Consider the following 20,083-nt stretch of genomic DNA (forward strand, 5'->3'; position numbering starts at 1 on the left):
TACAAAAGGAATTAAAGGCTGGTCCCATATACAATATAGACCAGTTGTATTGAATGATTGAAGCAAATACTATAAAAGCCTGGCTAGTAACAGAAGTTTAACTAAAGTTGAATTTGTTTCATATTACTAGAAGAGATGTGACCAAACCTTCACTTTAATTACCTTGTTGGGAACAGGGAGGGGAGGATTCCACTCCGTGATCTGTGATAATGACAGCTGGGATGGATAGAGGGATGGATGGAGGGATAGAAGGAGGGATGAAGGGATACACGTTTAAGGTATGGTGTTGGACCTCCAAGGACACAGGGGAGTTGTCCTGCGGTCGTGTCCAGAGCCAGCCTCCCCCTTCCAGTAGCACATCGATACTCGGTTGTCTCTCTCCTTCCTCTCTCTCTTCTCCTCTCTTTCTCTCTCCTATTCCCTCGTTTGCCTCTTCGCTCTCCTCATTCTGTCCTTCTTGCTCTCTCTCCTCATTCTGTCTCTCTTGTTCTCTCTCCTTATTCTGTCTGTCTCTCTCTCTCTCCTCATTCTGTCTCCCTCCCTCTCTCTCCTCATTCTGTCTCTCTCCCTCTCTCTCCTCATTCTGTCTTTCTCCCTCTCTCTCCTCATTCTGTCTCCCTCCCTCTCTCTCCTCATTCTGTCTCCCTCCCTCTCTCTCCTCATTCTGTCTCCCTCCCTCTCTCTCCTCATTCTGTCTCTCTCCCTCTCTCTCCTCATTCTGTCTCCCTCCCTCTCTCTCCTCATTCTGTCTCTCTCGCTCTCTCTCATGCTTGACGTTCCTTACTGCCTGTTCAGAAGTTTGACATGAACTCTGAATACTGATTGGACCATCCAAACTGTAATTCAAACTTGTTCTAGTTTCTGATTGGCTCTCCCTTTGGCCAATTGACTGCTTCTCTTCTTCTGTTTTGTTTCTGTTCCCCTCTTCCTCTCTCTCTTTCCTCTCTCTCTCTATCTCTCTCCTCTCTCCATCTCTCCCTCTCCTCTCTCCCTCCCCCCCTCTCTCACTCCTCTCTCCGTCTCTCTCTCCCTTGGTCTCCCTCCCATTTTGGAGCAGGGGGCCGTCCTTTGACTGAGAGGGCTGGAGCTTCCGACTGTCGTGGACTGTGATTGGCTGGTTGGACTGGGAGGGGTCATGGTCTGTGTCTATCTGTCGGCGCAGCGGCCGCGGGCTGCGCTGGAGTTCCAGGACCTGGGCTTGAATCCCAGAAATATGAGCCTCAAACAATCCCACCTTTCCCCTGACCTGGAGAGAGAGAGAGAGAGAGAGAGAGAGAGAGAGAGAGAGAGAGAGAGAGAGAGAGAGAGAGAGAGAGAGAGAGAGAGAGAGAGAGAGAGAGAGAGAGAGAGAGAGAGAGAGAGAGAGAGAGAGACCGAGATAAGGTTAGATTAGTGGTTACCAGAGAGAGATAGACCAAGACATAAACACACACACACACACACACACCACATATAGATACACACAAACACACATAAAATAGTGTACTATAAATATTTAAGTTTAAGTATAAATAAATAAAACATGTATAAATAAAATATGATAAATTAATCTTTAAACTACAAAATGAAGAACAAAGCTTGATGTTTTATATTTAAACAAGTCTTGTTTCCTTATTTTTGTAGAAAGAAAATTGTGGACATTTATAACTGTCTAACATTCAGCCCTTACACCTATAACTGTCTACCATTCAGCCCTTACATTTATAACTGTCTACCATTCAGCCATAACATTAATAAATGTCTACCATTCATTTATAACGGTCTACCATTCAGCCCTAACATTTACAACTGTCTATCATTCAGCTATTACATGTATAACTGTTTACCATTCATTTATAACTGTCTATCATTCAGCCCTAACATTATAACTGTCTACCATTCAGCCCTTACACCTATAACTGTCTACCATTCAGCCCTTACACCTATAACTGTCTACCATTCAGCCCTTACATTTATAACTGTCTAACATTCAGCCCTTACACCTATAACTGTCTACCATTCAGCCCTTACACCTATAACTGTCTACCATTCAGCCCTTACACCTATAACTGTCTACCATTCAGCCCTTACACCTATAACTGTCTACCATTCAGCCCTTACACCTATAACTGTCTACCATTCAGCCCTTACATTTATAACTGTCTACCATTCAGCCCTTACACCTATAACTGTCTACCATTCAGCCCTTACATTTATAACTGTCTTAACATTCATCCCTTACATTCATAAATGTCTACCATTCAGCCCTTACATTTACAACTGCTTACCATTAATTTATAACTGTCTACCATTCAGCCATAACATTAATAAATGTCTACCATTCATTTATAACGGTCTACCATTCAGCCCTAACATTTACAACTGTCTATCATTCAGCTATTCCATGTATAACTGTTTACCATTCATTTATAACTGTCTATCATTCAGCCCTAACATTATAACTGTCTACCATGCAGCCCTTACATTTATAAATGTCTATTGTCTACCATTCAGCCTTAACATTTATAACTGTCTACCATTCATTTTTAACTGTCTACTATTCAGCCCTAACATTTATATTGTCTACCATTCAGCCGTAACATTTATAACTGTCTACCATTCAGACCATACATTTATAATTGTCAACAATCAGCCCTTACATTTATAACTGTAGGATTTTAGCTATAACTGTTTTTGTAGTTTTTAATTGAGTATTGTATTATAAGTATTACAACAATATGAATAAAAATAGTAATACTATTAGTAATAATAAGCTAGTGTTAAGCCACTAGTATCATATGAAACAGTAATAATATTATTACTCTTATTATTTGTATGATTTGTATTCTTATTGTTGTCACCATTATGGTAATATTGTTCATTATTAAGATTAATATTGTACATTTTAAATGATTTGTTTTTTGTTTTATAGATACACTTAATATGTACCCTGGTCTCAATGTGACTTACCTGATTAAATGAGGTTTATATATACAAAACACACACACACACACACCTCTACGTTTTGTAGCTCTCTGTGTAGCTGCAGCAGCTGTGATTGGCGTCTCCTCTCTCCCTCTCCCCCTTCCTCTCCTCCTCCTCCTCCTCCCCCCTCCTCCCCCCCCTCAGGAGAGCTGAGGCGCCGGACGCGCTGCCCCACATTAACCCCCAGGAGCTCCGGGTGTCGGCAGGGGGATGGAGCTCGTGGGACGGGGCTCTGGGCTAAGGTCAATGTTGTGAGGGGGCTGACCTGGCAACACAAGCAGAACAACTTGTTATTAAGAAAGATATACTGATTTCCATTTAATATAAAATATTGTGCACTCTTTTTGTGTTCTATGTCACCCCTGTGCGTGTGGCGTGCTTGCGTATCCTCATGCTCGAAAAACATGTGATAGACAACTTTTGGGGACCTCTTTTCTTATACTGTGCTATGTATTGCCAATTTAAGCAACTAGTGGTAAAAAACTCCATTGGATACCTTTGTTTAAACGAAGGTTATCCTATAACCCTAGTTATATGAATACTGGCTGAGCGTCTCGCTCTGCCATTATGAGATATCATCTCCAGCACCTACTGTGCGCGTGAAAAATTGCACATGCACCTCACTTGCACGTGACCACGCCTACTCCCGTGCGTGCCTCTACAAGACACAGGAAGTGGTCACGTCCACGCCCTTCCAAGTTTGAATTCCATTCGTGAAAAACATCCAAGGGACCTCAGGGCACTGAAGAGCGAGACGCTCAGCCAGTATTCATATAACTAGGGTTATAGGATAACCTTCGTCATATATTCATACTGGCCAATCACGTCTCGCTCTGCCATTATGAGATCAAAAGGGGCAGAGCGGACGCGTGGCCACGTCAAATGCACCCCCTGAGGGCCTGTAAGCCCCTGCCAGGGAGGAGGGGAGTCCCGTCCACCCGCCTGTCCTAACGAAGGGGGGGAGGCAGTCAACTACAACCAATGTGCGAAAAAGGGAACCAGGCACCCCAGAACGCACAGTGCAAGCGGGACCACGTGTGACACAGCACTCAGCGGTCCACACCCACCTGCTAGCCCACCTGATGGCGGGATGCAGGAGAGGTCCCGGACCTCAGGACTGCCTGGGAGAAAGAACCCCCAGTCATGTCCATGAGGTCAAACCTAACGAAAGGACCCGGGGAGGACCAGGAGTCCGCAGCGCAGATGTCCTCCACCGAGGCCCCTCCCCAACAGGGCAGCGGAGGCCGCCACTCCACGAGTGGGGGGAACCTGTCCAGTCAAAGTGTAGCAAAGGGCAATGCCCTCGCACAACCAATGTGACAGGCGTTGCTTGGACAGCGCCTTACCCGTGCGAGAGCCACTGTAAGAAACAAATCGCTGAGATCCCGCGTGCGACTAAGGTAAACCTTCAGTGCACGGACAGGACACAACAGGTGAAGGCTCGCCTCCAAATCACTAGCGTGAGGAGGAGGGTGAAACGCCTGAAGCACAATATCCCTGGAGCGATAAGAGCTCCGGATATTCCTTGGCACGAAGACTGGATTAAGCCTCAGAGTCGCACTGCTATCGGCGCGAATAGACAGGCACTCTGACAGCACCGAGAGAGCACACAGCTCACCCACGCGCTTAGCGGAGGTGATGGCCAAAAGGAACGCGGTCTTAAAGGACAGTCGATCCAATGGCGCCTGCTCAAGAGGCTCAAACGGGGCCTCCAACAATCGTCCCAGGACCAGTTGGAGGTCCCAACTCGGAGACAGAGAACGTTCCACAGGCTTGAGACGGCGTGCGCCAAGCAGGAAACGTCTCACGAGAGGGTGGCTGAACAGTGTTCTGCCCTCAAAGCCCCAACCTCACACCACTCGTGAAACGTACGCCACTTCCCTACGTAAACCGCGGTAGTGGACGGAGCGAGCTCGTTCTGGATGGTGTTAACCACAGTAGGGTTAAGACGCATCCCCTCCAGATTCACCCTTTCAGCAGCCAAACCATTAAAGGTGATATGCATTATAAATGTCATTTTTCAGTCTCTAGCATTGTATCATAGTAATAGGAGTTAGTATCAATGTGTTTTTGTGTCTAAATACCATATTGGCGGATTGCTCTGATTCAGCTCAGACCATTTCCTGCTAGATTTAATTAGGTCATCCTGATTTGAGGCATATCGTGACGTCGCCCGGGCGCTGGGTAAGCGGACAGTGATCCGATTGGCTCTGTGGTTGTAGACAGAGCGAGCGAGAGAGAGAGAGAGAGAATCAGATAGACCCGCGGTGGTGGACTTCCTCGAACGGGAGAGGGAGACACGCATAGTGTTTACACAGTTCTCTCTCTCTCTCTCTCGGTTCGGGAGCATGGGCTGTGGCGCGGCGCGGTGGTGGACTTCCTGGAACGGGAGAGGGAGACACGCAGAGTGTTTACACAGTTCTCTCTCTCTCAGTTCGGGAGCATGGGCTGTGGCGCGGCGCGGTGGTGGACTTCCTCGAACGGGAGAGGGAGACACGTAAACACTCTGCGTGTCTCCCGGCTCCCTCTCCCGGGAGACACGCAGAGTGTTTACACAGTTTTCTCTCTCTCTCTCTCTCTCTCTCTCTCTCTCTCTCTCTCTCTCTCTCCCTCTCTCTCTCTCTCGGAATTACAGAAGTGTTGCATCAAGCCATTTATGACATACCAGATCTACAAATATACAGTACTGTTTATGTGTCCACAAGGAGTCTAAAAAACTAGTAGATTGATTTGAGGGTGAAGGAAATCAATCTATCAATGATCAAAATGGCTACATCTTGTTTACTATAAATTGTTTTCAATTCACCTGGAAGGACGGGAACATGCAGTATGGGCGGAGCTATTTGGTGGGTGGCTGTAACTCAAAGCATTCTGCTAGTATGGGTGGAGCCAAGCCAATAACAGCCTGAAATCCTGAGGCTGGAAAATGATGCTTTTGAGTACTCCATTAGAAATATAAAACAATGATTTTTTTTTAATAAACCTTACAGATGTCTTCCATAGACTCACAGGAATTGTGTAAAGTTGCCCAAATAGTGCTAGGAATAGCAATGCATGTCCCCTTTAAAGGCTGCCCCAGAACAGGAGGCAAAAACAGCATTCCGCATGCCTGAGAGAGGGCCCGCGGTGACCACGGAACAGGCGACAGCGGGGCCACCAAGAGCCGAATCAGGGCTGGGAACCACACAGCTGTGCCCCGGTCCAGCGCGACCAGGATCAAAGTCCTGCGCTCCCGACGTACCCGCTCCAACAGCTGAGCTATCAGGTGTATGGGGGGGAACGCGTAAAGAATCCCGGGCGGCCACGGATACATCGAGAAGGCATCCACCCCCAGAGAGGGGTTGTCTTTCCGACCGACCGAGAACCACAAGGGGCACTGGTAGGACTGGCTGCTCGCAAACTGGTCCACCGCGGCCTCCCCAAATCAGTCCCAGATCTGTCTGACTATGTCTGGACGTAGTCCCCACTCGTCAGGGTGAGGACCGCCCAGCGACATCACATCTGCACCCACATTCTCCCTGCCGGGGATGTGGAGAGCCCTCAGGCTGCGCAGATTGAGAGATGCCCATAGCCAGAGTTCGACCGCCGCCCGGTGTAGACGGGGGGAGCGTACTCCTCCCTGTCTGTTGATATACGACGCTGACGTCGTGTTGTCCGTCCTGATCAAAACATGCTCACCCACCACAAGGTGGCCGAGCTGCTTGAGGACTAGAAGCACTGCCTTCAATTCCAACACATTGATATGTAGTGCAGACCGGGCAGCATGGTCCTGCCAGCTGCCCCCTACTGCGTCGGTCCGACACGTCCCCCCCCATCCCGTAAGGGAGGCGTCGGTGAAGACCGTGATGTGTGATAGCCTGCCTCTTGATTCTACTGCGCAGGCGCACCAACCGACCTGTAGGAGTTGCTGTCCACAACGCCCGATCCCCACCCTTCAGTTTCCCTCCCCGTAATACGGCCAATTTGTATTACTGTGGACGACCAGCTAAACTGAAAGCAATGTGGAGAGTGGGGCTCGAACAGGAGGCATCCTGTTCGAGCCTAGTCTCCAGCATTCGTTGCGAGCGCCTTGCCCACTGCGCCACGTAGCCGCCCGCCAATTGAGCAATGTTATTAGTTGCTGCTAAATTCTGTACTGCGGCAGTATAAGCTTCATCAGCCCACTCAGCCACCTGCCGGGCCGACTCGCCCTCTGGCGTTGGCTTCCGGGTGGGATACCGTTCTACCATGCCAGGGCAAAGAACTGATGCCACCTGCTTCTCTAAGCACGGCACACCTGCCCTGGGCCCTGTCGTCAGACCATCCACCCATGTAAAGGGTAAATAAGCCTCAGCCAAACCCCCAACATTAGACACGATTGACCGTCAGCAATGAAATGGTTAAGAGGAGGGAAAACTGGAGACAGTCCCGGCGGGACACATGGGAACGGCGCCCCAAAAACATTATTATTAGCAGTAGCTGTGCGCGCCAGGATAATTGGAAAAACATTCAACAACGAGTCATGTTGACCACATTTATCCAAATACCCAGCCCCCCGCGCCAATACATCGCCCGGTCGTCTCACGAGACAACGAGTAGTATTGAATATGCTAGTACCAACACATGGCGTTGTCGGTCCTACCTGAGCGCGGCATGGCTCGACTGCCAAACGCCGAGCGTAGTCCATCGGTCCACTGCCAAGAGACGAGGAAAGTTCACTATAGGACCGACGTTCCGTCCGGACGTGCCGAGAAGGGTCCGGGGGCTGGCGAACCTCTAGCGAAAGTCCAACATTGCGAAATCTCTCCCTTTGCTTCATAACAACGTTCCACCTGGTTAAAGTGCATATAGCAGATCCACGGATGGAAAAAAATATGGAAGGGCGTGGACGTGACCACTTCCTGTGTCTTGTAGAGGCACGCACAGGAGTAGGCGTGGTCACGTGCAAGTGAGGTGCATGTGCAATTCTTCACGCGCACAGTAGGTGCTGGAGATGATATCTCATAATGGCAGAGCGAGACGCAATTGGCCAGTAAGAATATATAACTATAGGTTACATAGACCTACTTCTAATGTCATCTCAAAGTGAACCATTGGTTGTTTTTCAATTAGAATCTGCCACATTGATAACCATGATCTTAAAATGTATATTATTCTCCCCTTCAGTCCTTAGTTAGTCATAGGTTCTAAGCTAGTGTAAAGCCAATAGTATCATATGATGGTCAGGTTCTAAGCTAGTGTGAAGCCACTAGTATCATATGATAGTCAATCATGTTCTAGGCTAGTGTAAAACCACTAGTATCATGGTCAGGTTCTAAGCTAGTTTGAAGCCACTAGTATCATAATAGTCAGGTTCTAAGCTGGTGTGAAGCCACTAATATCTTATGATGGTCAGGTTCTAGGCTAGTGTGAAGCCAATAGTGTCATATGATACTCAGGTTCTAAGCTAGTGTGAAGCCACTAATATAATATGATGGTCAGGTTCTAGGCTAGTGTGAATCCAGTGAGTCCTGCCCAGTATGTCCAGTCCAGTGAGTCCTGCCCAGTATGTCAGGTCCAGTGAGTCCTGCCCAGTATGTCCAGTCCAGTTCAATGGAGGCCTGTAAAACTGTAATGGAGGCCTGTAAAACTGTAACTGGGTTACCTTGGAGCTGGTTGGGCTATACAACCCTCCACCACCTAAGAGCTGACAGTAGGTGCTCCGATCTGGGACAGGAAGGACCGGATGGCCCCCGGGACTGGTTCTGCCTTGGCTGATACTGCTGGAGCCAGGCTGGGTCTGGATCTTATTACTAGAGAGGAGAGGAGAGGAGAGGAGAGGAGAGGAGAGGAGAGGAGAGGAGAGGAGAGGAGAGGAGAGGAGAGGAGAGGAGAGGAGGAGAGGAGAGGAGAGGAGGAGTGGAGAGGAGAGGAGAGGACGAGAGAATAGGAGAAGAGGAGAAGAGAGGAAAGGAGAGGAAGAAAGGATGGTAGGGGAAAAGAGAGGAAATGAGAGGAGATGAGGTTGTTAATTACAGAAAGCAGTGATTAAAAAAATACACTGTGGATGAATGTGAATATTACATAAAACAAAGCGGGGCTCGCAACTCACTTTTGATGCTCCAAGGTGTTTTAATTGACAAATAATAGCAGTAGATACAACGTTTCGACCAACCCTTCTGGCCTTTTTCAAGTATGAACACAACACAAAATTACATCTTTTTATACAGGAAATTAAATAGATTAGCTATCAGCCCCACCTGGTGATCAGGGGCGGTCCCAAGATTAGCATGATTTATACTTTCTTTTTTGTATCCTCTTTTTCTCTGATTTTTCTATGCTTTTCCCCCCAATTTTGTCGTTATGCCAATTCCCCCCCTCCCCTACCTGGTCGTTGTGCGCATGTTCCCCCTACTGGTCGGTACAAGGGAACCCTGAATTCTACCACATGCTTCCTCCGACACATGTGGAGACAGCCAGCGTCTCTCTTTTCACCTGGCAGCGAGGACTCTCATTGGTGAAGTGTAACGCGTGGGAGGTCACGCTGCTTTCACCACTTCCTGCCTTTTGCTGAGCAGGCGCCCAGACCTGACCTGTAGGTGTCGCTGTCCACAACGCCAGATTACCACCCACGACTTCCCTCCCCCTAACTCAGCCAAACGAGTTAGTATGACGATCGGCCCAAGCCGCAGGGCAATGCTGACTCCGGGAGTCGAGACCACAGCCTCTTGCATTGGTGACGAGCGCAATCTCCGCTACGCCACCCGACCGTCCAATTTATACATTTTATACATGATTTATTAACAATTTATCTTTTACACTTGACATTTTTTAGAAGGAGATCTTTTTGAGAAATATATATATATATATTACATATATTAAACACAGTATTAGACATCATTTAAAGATAGGCAGCCGTGTGTAAGGTACATTCTTTGGACCCGTACAGGTCCTAGCCACTGAAAACAAACAAAAACAAAATGAAAAAACAAAGTCTCCATCTATTGACTGTCTCCCTCTATAAGTTACATTTACAAATAAGGTCTAATGTCAAAGTCCTCATTGAGTCCTGTTGGTGCCATAGTTTTAAGATAATGGATCCACCATACTTCTCTGCTCAGTAGGAGATTATCTATATCTCCCCCTCGTCTTGTCTATTCCAAGGTATCTTAATGATGAGACAGTGTGGTGTGCCTTTTTGAAATGTAAAGCTACTGGGCTTTTTTCATCCTCATTCCGTATCGTACTCCTGTGTTCAGCAATACGTGTTTTTAAAGCACGTGTTGTCTTACCGACATATGCTTTACCACATGGGCACTTAAGCATATAGATTACATTGGTAGTTTTACATGTTATTTTGCCTCTTATTTTTATCTCTTTCCCAGTTGATGGGTGATAGAAAAAAGTGAATTTTTCTGTAAAGTGACACCACATAGTCGGTTTCCATCTGGCAGGTCATCTTAAAAAGTGTGTGTTTTTTTAGGAGGCAGGTCTGATTTGACCACAATGTCTCTGATGTTATGTGCTCTCCTGTAGACTAGTCTAGGGGGATCTGAAAAGATGTATCCAATGTTGGATCAGAACTGAGAAGATGCCAATGTTTTTTAATAGTTTGCTTAAAAAGGTTGCCTAGAGGTGAGTATTGTGTAACACACTGTATAGGTTGTGCAGAGGTAGTTTTGTTTCTTGTAGATTGTAAGCAATCTTCTACAATCAATAATAGACAGTCAATAGATAGAGACTTTGTTTTTTCGTTTTTGTTTTTGTTTGTTTTCAGTGGCTAGGACCTGGACCGGGTCCAAAGAATGTACCTTACACACTGCTGCCTATCTTTAAATGATGTCTAATACTGTGTTTAATATATGTAATATATATATATATTTCTCTAAAAAATCTCCTTCTAAAAAATGTCAAATGTAAAAGATAAATTGTTACTAAATCATGTATAAAATGTATAAATCATGCAAGTCTTGAGACCGCCCCTGATCACCAGGTGGGGCTGATAGCTAATCTATTTATACCTGTATAAAAAGATGTAATTTTGTGTTGTGTTCATACTTGAAAAAGACCGGAAGGGTCGGTCGAAACGTTGTATCTACTGCTATTATTTGTCGATTAAAACACCTTGGAGCATCAAAAGTGAGTTGCGAGCCCCGTTTTGTTTTATGTACTACTGTTTTTACAGTTAGGCTCAGCACCAAGGAACAGAGGATGTGCGTTATTTCTTTTTTTTGTGAATATTACACCCACAGGTCTATGGTGGTCTGGGCTCTGCCCCTCTCTCAGAGCTGTGTGGTAGTTATGGTGTGGTGGGTCTGTTTGATATTGTGGCGTGTCTGTTTGATATTGTGGTGTAGGGCTGCACGATTAATTGAAAAGAAATCGCGATCTCGATTCATAGACCTATGCAATCTCATTTCTAAATGATGACGATCTTTTAAATAAATATATACTTTTCTTTTGGGCCTGTTTGATATTGTGGTGAACCTGTTTGATATTGTGGTGTAGGGCTGCACGATTAATTGAAAAGAAATCGCGATCTCAATTCATAGACCTATGCAATCTCATTACTAAATGATGACAATCTTTAAAAAAAATTATTTACTTTTCTTTTGGGCCTGTTTGATATTGTGGTGAACCTGTTTGATGGTGTAGGGCTGCACGATTAATTGAAAAGAAATCACGATCTCAATTCATAGACCTATGCAATCTAATTTCTAAATGATGACGATCTTTTAAAAAAGAATTTACTTTTCTTTTGGGCCTGTTTGATATTGTGGTGGGCCTATTTGATATTGTGGTGGGCCTGTTTTAGATTAGATTAGATTAGATTAGATTCAAAGTCATTGTCATTATACAGCACATGTACAGTACAATGAAAATAAGTTTGGCATCCAACCAGAGTGCAAATGTAACAGTAAAGTGCAATAGTAATATACAATGTACAGGTGATAACTGGGTATAATATATATGTAAATAAGTACTTCTGAGTAATAGTGCTAATCAGATGTATAAAGCGCCCTACAAATATTATTATTACTACAGTGATACAGGTATAAAGACACTATGGTAGACTAGTAAGTCATACTGGCCAGCAGTGTAACTAATAATAGTAGGTAGGGATATGTTCAAATATAGATATAGTATCTACAGATATGTAAAAAGGATTATATGCAGCAGGTATGTACAGACAAATGTGGATAGATATAAGGTAAGATTAAATATACAGTACAGCATTATTGTACGCTATCATACAGAGTTATATGCAGGTGTATAGGTAGGTATCTAGATGGATTATATGCAGGTATATTATTCAGACAGATATCGATCATATATATATATATGCTGTTTTTAAATAAAGTGTGGCCGCAGGATTAATAACGTTAACGTTAGTTCGGCCAGAGAAACAAATATACTAATTCAAATAGTTGGACCTGTGAGATTTGTACTTTGTAGGTCTGCATTTTAAATGTAAGGAGTAAAAAGTACGTTTTTTTCTCTGGGGTGAGTGCAACAGGGCGGAAGTCATTGAGGCTTGTGGAGGGAGGAGTGTTTTGGCACTAGCATGATGGAGGTGGTTTTAAAGCAGGCTGGGACAACTGCCTGGGCTAGTGACGAAGATGTCAGTTAAGACCTCAGTCAGGTGCTCAGTGCAGTTCCTGAGCACATGGCCAGGCATGCCATCAGGGCCTTACGTGCATTAGTCCTGCTCAGTGTGGTACACATTCTGGTGGGGGAGAGAGTGAGGGGTTGGAGGTTAGCAGGGAGGGCAGCCTTGGTGGGTACCTCCTGGTTGTCCCTGTCAAAGATGCTCTTCATCCCTTACAGTACACAGTGAACAGTAGGCCTGCCTGTCACCAGATCTAAAATCGGTGTCACATGCCTTTAGCAGTATACAGATCTCTCTGTTCATCCACGGCTTCTGATTGGGGAATGTAGTGATCTATTTAAGGGTGGTGACACTGCCGATGTTGGAGTTAATGTAATCAACAACGGAGGAGGTGTAGGAGTCAATGGTCCTCATTCTCGAACATACATACGTGAAAGTTACCAAGGAATTCCTTTGTAACTCGATTTACGTACTTATTTGGCATTCTCGAACGGCTTCGTATTGTAAATTCGTTGTAGGATTAATGTAGGATTTACGAACTCGAAAAGGCAGTCGTAAATCGGACAGTCCGATGTGCACCCGTGTTTTCAACAGCTGTCTGTGGGGAGAAGTCCTTGGGGATTGCCATCCTACAGACATCTGCAGAATTAAATAATTATAATGATAATAAATATAACAATAGTTGTATCATTAACCCATTCTCCGCCAATCACGTGTTAAGGCGGGTTTCTCCGCCATGCGTTGTCTGCCAATAACTCCGTAAGGCGTTTTTGAGATCAATATTTCATATTTTCGTCATGGTATTCATATTTCACCCACGGAGTCTTGGGTGATGCTGTCTGAGCCATCACAACTCTGCAACGCTTCAATACCGCCACTCTTTTTCGATCGGCGAGTTGCCAAACCGGAAGTGCCGGAAGTGCTCGGTCCGTCCCCTATTTTCGTACGGCCACTCGCTTATCGTCCCGGGGCTCAATACAGACACCGTCGATATGGATCTTTGCCATAACTCAATAATCAACATGATTTGGACGTGTATTAGTAATATACAAACCGGAAATGGATCGCATCGATCAACATCCCATAATTGGGATCTGTTTGCTCCACTCTCATCGCCCAACGCTACGAGGAGACTGGGGTGAGTTTCAGCGTTTTTCTTTACCATTTTCGATACACACTGCTCTGATTAATATATCACCCATACTACATAAATCATTTAACGTCGGTCATTGAATTATAAACGACCCCCCCCCCCCCTCCGTTCACCCGCAGATGACCAGTCATGACGTTTAGGACCATGTACAGTTGAACATTTTAATATAACGTTGATCGGTATCAAACTGCATTTAATCATCTAAGTCTCACGTTCTATGAAATACTGCAGAAAACGATAAAAACATATTTATACTCTAGACGGTATTTTAGTATGAATGTGTGAATGAAAAAGTAAAACGTTCCTACATCCTGAACGATATATAATTGATGTTGAATGGGCCATAGTAATGTCAATTTAGCAATACAATTTAAAAAGTTATAGCCCTGCAAAGAAGGTGAACATCTCCATAGACTTATAGCGCTGGCAGAGAGGGTACAATGATGGGTACAATGCCCGGCAGAGAATGGGTTAACAAACAATCACGTTTTACATATATAGTCATGACTCAACGAACCATGTCCAAAAAATAATTAAATAAATAAGAACTGAACCCAATGGCGTGGGTGTAGCTATAGTGGCCAAGCCTATTAAAGGGGAACTATCTTATAAATGGCCTTTTCCTGTGGTTTGCATTGTTTTCTAGCAATGTGGGGTTGTACCAACACTGACTAGATGTGACATCTCTAGCTACTCCCATTTCTTCAATTCAGCTCAGACAAGAACCTCCGCCACTGAACCAAGCCATTCAGAATTGACTCGCTCCCTGACGTAAGTAGGTGCTGCTGATCTGCATATCTCAGCCCCCTCTGTGGTTGTAGCCACCGCCCACAATCAACAATTCGCTCAACAACGGAGCGACTGGAAATAATGCGAAAGCGGTTTCCCTGTCACTGACACTTCCTCAAACAGGTGGACGTGACGCGAGTGCTGATACGAGAGAGCGAGAGAGAGAACGAGCGAGTGAGAGAGAGAGAGGGAGAGACAGAGAGATAGAGAGAGGGAGAGAGAGGCTCTCATACGGTGCGACTCGTCTCGGAGAATTGACACTAGGGGTGGAACGGTTCACAAAATTCACGGTTCGGTTCGTATCACGGTTTTGGTTTAACGTTTTTCGGTTCGGTTCGATATACGTAGTTTTTTTTTCTTTTTTAAATGTAACACTCCAAAAAGACCATACATCAGCATAAGATATATAGCCTAAAAATAATCCAACTTTTCAGTTATTCTCAAGGATGTAGTCATGCAAAAACTGAAAGAATGAGGCAGTTTGACATCAGGCACATTATTTTGACAGTGACCGGTTAGACCTAGGAGAGATGTTGGTACAGCAAGAGGGGCATTGCTGATTTAAACATGCTTCTCATTTATTTGGTAGAAAATAAGGTTTACAGCGGTTTCGCCTTGATTGATTGATTGATTGAAAACTTTATTAACAGATTGCAGAATGGGTACAGTACAGTAGGGCTGGGCGATATGGCCTCTAAATTATATCGCGATATTTTTTGGCCATATCACGATACACGATATATATCGCAATATTTTGACATTTCCTCTATCTAAAGCACTTCAAAATGCTTGATTTAACCCTTTGATGCATACAGTCACGCCAATATGATGATTATAATAAGTCCCTGCAACATATGTTTGCATTATTAAACCATGAAGATGCTTTAAAAAATAATTAAACGAAAATGTACTAAGAGTAGTCTACTGACACACTAATAAAAAAAAAATTTACATCTAAGACAATTTATATAAAAACGATTGGGTGCCTAAGACTTTTGCACAGTACTGTTTTCTCTATCCACTTTAGCCAAACACACACACACACACACACACACACACACACACACACACACACACACACACACACATATATATATATATATATATATATATATATATATATATATATATATATATATATATATATATATATATATATATATATATATATATATATATATATATATATATATACACACACTACTGTGAGAAAATAATAATCACACACAAAGGGATAATGGCTTATAGCAGACTTAATGATTTTAGAATAGGGACACTGTACAACTGTACAAGCAAAACTGTACATTGGAGTATTGACAAGACCATACTTGGTCATTTACTGTACATTGGAGGGGGTTGGGTTAGGACATTTACAGGGGCCAGTTTCGAATTGCAGTCTCCCGTAGGTGTTCTTTGAGAGTGGTTTTGAAAGTGGGTAGTGATTAGGGTTGGGCACCGAGAACCGGTTCTAATAGGAACCGGTTCCTAACTTCCGGTTCTGGAAGCCATCTACTCTTAGCCATCCTAGTTTGTCAAAGTGGGCAGGGGTAAGGTGGGTTCTAGGAGTCAGGTCAAGCAGTAGTCTGACCAGTTTGTTTTGAGATGTTTGTAATTTTGTTTTTAGCGCCTTTGAGGTGCTTTGGTACCATGAGGTGCAAGCATAGTTGTAGTACCCTTGAATGAGTGCTCCTGCCAGAGTCTTCAGGGTATTCTTGTTTACTAGAGAGGAGATCCGGTACAAGAATCGAGTTCGTTGGTTGACTTTTTTTTATTACATTGGATGCCATTTTGTCACAGGAAAGATTTGCCTCTAGGATGGAACCTAGGTATGTAATTTCATCTTTCCTTGTGACAATATTGTCACCCACTGTAACTGAGAAGCCGTCGGTCTTGCTGAGTTTGTTATTTGGACCGAAGATAATGGACTCTGTTTTGCCCAGGTGTAATGATAGTTTGTTATCAGCGAGCCATACGCAGATTTTGCCTAGTTCCGAGCTGAGGGTTTTTTCAACCTGTAACTTGTTCTTGTCAGAGACCAGCAGGGCTGAGTCGTCCGCGAACAGGAAGAAGTTGCAGTCACAAGCTGACGACATGTCATTTGCATAAATTAGGAACAGTAGCGGTCCTAGTATGCTTCCTTGTGGAACACCACAGCTCACTGGGAGGGGGGGGGGGTACCGTTTACCGTTCTCTCCCCTCCAGGTAGGATTGCATCCAGCTCACTGATAGACTATCAAAACCAATTGCTTTTAGCTTCTCAATCAGAATGGTGTGATTGACAGTGTCGAAGGCCTTTTGTAGGTCCAGCATGACCATGACGCAGTATTTGCCCGCGTCCACCTCTTGTTTGATGTGGTCGTTTAAATAGAGAAGGCATGTGTCAGTGAAGTGGGATGTTCTGAAGCCAGATTGGAATTCGTAGATTAGATTTCTTTCTGCAAGGTACTTTTCGACCTGTTCGTATACTATTTTTTCCATGACTTTCGAGATGGAGGTAAGGATAGAAACAGGGCGGTAGTTGCCTGGGTCTAATTTGCTGCCCTTTTTGTGCAGGGGTGTTACTCTCGCAATTTTGAAATCATGTGTACTAAATATATATTTACTTTTTAATTGCATGAAACATTATGAAGTATTCTCTTATGCCGTTTTTCACTGCATGGTACCTAATCAACTTGACTCGCTTTTGCTATTTGAGTCTTGCTAGCCGTATTTGAAGTAAGGAAGTAAATAGTCAACAGTAACACACAGCATTGGAACCTGGAGAAGCCCTGATGATATAATATAAACGAACAGCTAATAAACGTGAAGTTATCTTTAAACCTGTTGTCAAGCCTTGTCAATATACCCCCCCTTCCCCACTAATGGATCTTGTGTCGTGGAGTCACTTCGCTGTGAGCATTTCCGCGGTTAGCTTGTGGCTAACGTTCGTCAGCTTGCGGATAACATAACGTTAGCCTAGCTTGCGGCTAACGTTATAACCGAACAATACACACATGCCCCGAACCGTAGAGGTCGTATCCAGGCATGCGTTGCTCATGGGATGAGATTGCACTCCGTGTAGGGGTGGGCGATATATCGAGTATACTCGATGTATCGCGGATTGTTCTACCCGAGATGTAGTACTGTACTATATCGCGAACATCGAGTATTAGTTTATATGGCGCCGCCCACGGCCGAGAGACACTCGCAGTGCTTTCCTCGAGAAGGGACGGCGGAGCTATAGGCTAACGTTAGTGTACTGGTCCAGAGTGTAGCAGGGACGGCGGAGCTATAGGCTAACGTTAGTGTAGTCAGGGCTGTACAATGCGATATAATGTTGCGGTTGTAATTTCATTAGACAGACCAGCGCGGACCTTTAATAACATGCAATTTAATTGACACGAGCAATGAGCTAACGGTAGCTGCTAACCAAGGTATCCATTAGGATTATGCTAAGCTAACTAGCGATAGCTGCTAACCCTGGGAAACGGTCAAAGCGGACTCCACAAGACTAGTTCCATTCGTGAGGAAAGGGGGTGGGTTATATTGACAACGCTTGACAACAGAAGTTTAAACATAACTTCATATTTATTGGTTATTCGTTTCTGTATATCATCCAATTTCCATCTCCATGTGTCTCCATCTCCATCTCTTCCTGTTTACATTCGCGTGTGACGGCTGTCAACCCTACCGTTTTTCCCGGGATTCTCCTGTTTTTTCAACCTTCTTCACGCCCTGTTCACGGTTCACGTATTGGCACGTATTTTGTACTTATTAATTTTTACAAAATGGCTGCAATTCCCCTCCGTGACGACAGGTGGCAGCAGTGTAGATTAGAACGTTATCACAGGAAATCAGACCGGGAGACGGTTGCGACCCGAAGAAGAATAAGAACAGCGACCCGTAAGCTCAGAGCTCAGGGGAGAGACTGATGCACCGAGGGTGTCAAATCAACTTAGCCAGTGTCTCTTGATTGCCCACTCTGTGGCTTTTGTCTCTGGAACAAAGGGTTTGCAAATCTTCTGTGGATAAAACAATACAAAGTTACTGTATGTGATGCAGGAATGTGTAAATGTGTTGTGTTGGTGAACAGCCGTTTGCTCTGCGCCTCGCCTGTCCCCTCCTCCCATTCCTCCACGGAGAGCATGCACTGACGCCCAATTTCCTGAATGCGATTTATAAATATAAATTGATCCGTTTTAAAAGTTGTCGTGAATTGTCATGGTATGACAAATACAGTTACTGGTAACTCGCAGGCATTGCAGAGATATTGAGGAAAAACACAAAATCGCATTGGCTTTTTTTCTATCACTTTTCTCTGTAGAATGAATGAATGAATGAAAACTTTATTTAACAGATTGCAGAATGGGTACAATACAGTACGGCTCAATACACACAGTTGTTAAGGGGATGCAGACCTGAGAAAGACGTTTGTCTTGTTTACATCAGGGTCCCCCATTTTCAATTCATAGTGACATTTATGACATACAGTACATACATGACATTTATGGCATAGGGACATATAGGTATTTAGTACTGATACATTTGTGACATAAACGGTATTCAAATATACAGTACTGTTACCCCTAGATCCTGACAGAGTATATACATATGATGGGGAGGGAATATATACATGCGGTGGGGAGGAGACTGTCTATTAGGAGGTGGTGGGCACACACACTGTTCCAAAAATGATATTCCCACTGCTAAATTAATGACCATAGGTATTTTTTATAGCTTTAACGAGTTGTAGTATTAATATGTAGCCTACAGTGATGAAGGTATAAAGACACTATGGTAATACATTGATTGATTGCTAATTTTAACAGATTGCAGAATGGGCACAATACAGTATGGCGCAATACACAATTGTTAAGGGGATGCAGACCAGAGAAGGACTTCTTCCCCCATTTTCAATTCATAACATTTACAGTAAAATCAAATACATTTACAGATTACAACCTTTATTTAATGGTTAATATTTTGATAAAATGTAATTTACTGTATTTTTATAGCATTTACACTTAAAGTAGGAACGCAAAAGTAATCTGTAAAATAATACAGTGCATTTCCTGTATGGCTGGGTACATACAGGTTTTGACCAGCAGATGGCAAGCGACGAAGCAGCTCCATTGGGAGGGGGCGGGGCAGAGTGGGAGGGGGCGGGACAGAGGGGGCGGGGCCGGGGGAAGGGGCGGGGCTAAACATTTACACGTTTTGTCTCCTGCCTATGTTGACAGCTATGGTGTGACGTCATCACCTAAGGCAGCTTAGACGATCAAAACGTGAACCTAGAACAAAACCCGAGGGGGGGGGGGGGGGCTGGCTCTCTTGTTCATTCTCGCCCCCTCTCTCTCTCTCTCGCTCTCTCTCTACATTCAATGATTTAAAGTAGCCAAACGTTACAGACAGTATAAATACTAACTGGATAGTTGATGATATAAACATTTAATTTCATTATCTGAAATATTCTAAAATCATTAAGTCTGCTATAAGCCATTATACCTTTGTGTGTGATTATTATTTTCTCACAGTAGTGTGTGTATATATAGTGTTTGGCTAAAGTGGATAGAAAACACAGTACTGTGTAAAAGTCTTAGGCACCCAAGGGTTTTTATATAAATTGTCTT

The 20,083-nt window shown here is 44.2% G+C and overlaps 1 protein-coding gene across 1 annotated transcript in view; it reads right to left on the reverse strand.

The window, feature by feature from the left end:
- LOC311228290 (uncharacterized protein) overlaps positions 1 to 20,083 on the reverse strand; it is a 127,525-nt gene that overhangs the window by 85,721 nt on the left and 21,721 nt on the right. The window contains exons 3-6 of the mRNA XM_084314198.1: positions 8,588 to 8,735; positions 2,996 to 3,229; positions 758 to 1,246; positions 163 to 544 (exon numbers count right to left, since the gene is read on the reverse strand). Of these exons, the coding sequence (XP_084170324.1) occupies positions 163 to 544; positions 758 to 1,246; positions 2,996 to 3,229; positions 8,588 to 8,735 (1,253 nt within the window). The remainder of the gene's footprint in view (positions 1 to 162; positions 545 to 757; positions 1,247 to 2,995; positions 3,230 to 8,587; positions 8,736 to 20,083) is intronic.

Source organism: Notolepis coatsorum (assembly GCF_963971535.1).
Source record: "Notolepis coatsorum genome assembly, chromosome: 5".
Classification (NCBI taxonomy): Eukaryota; Metazoa; Chordata; class Actinopteri; order Aulopiformes; family Paralepididae; genus Notolepis; species Notolepis coatsorum.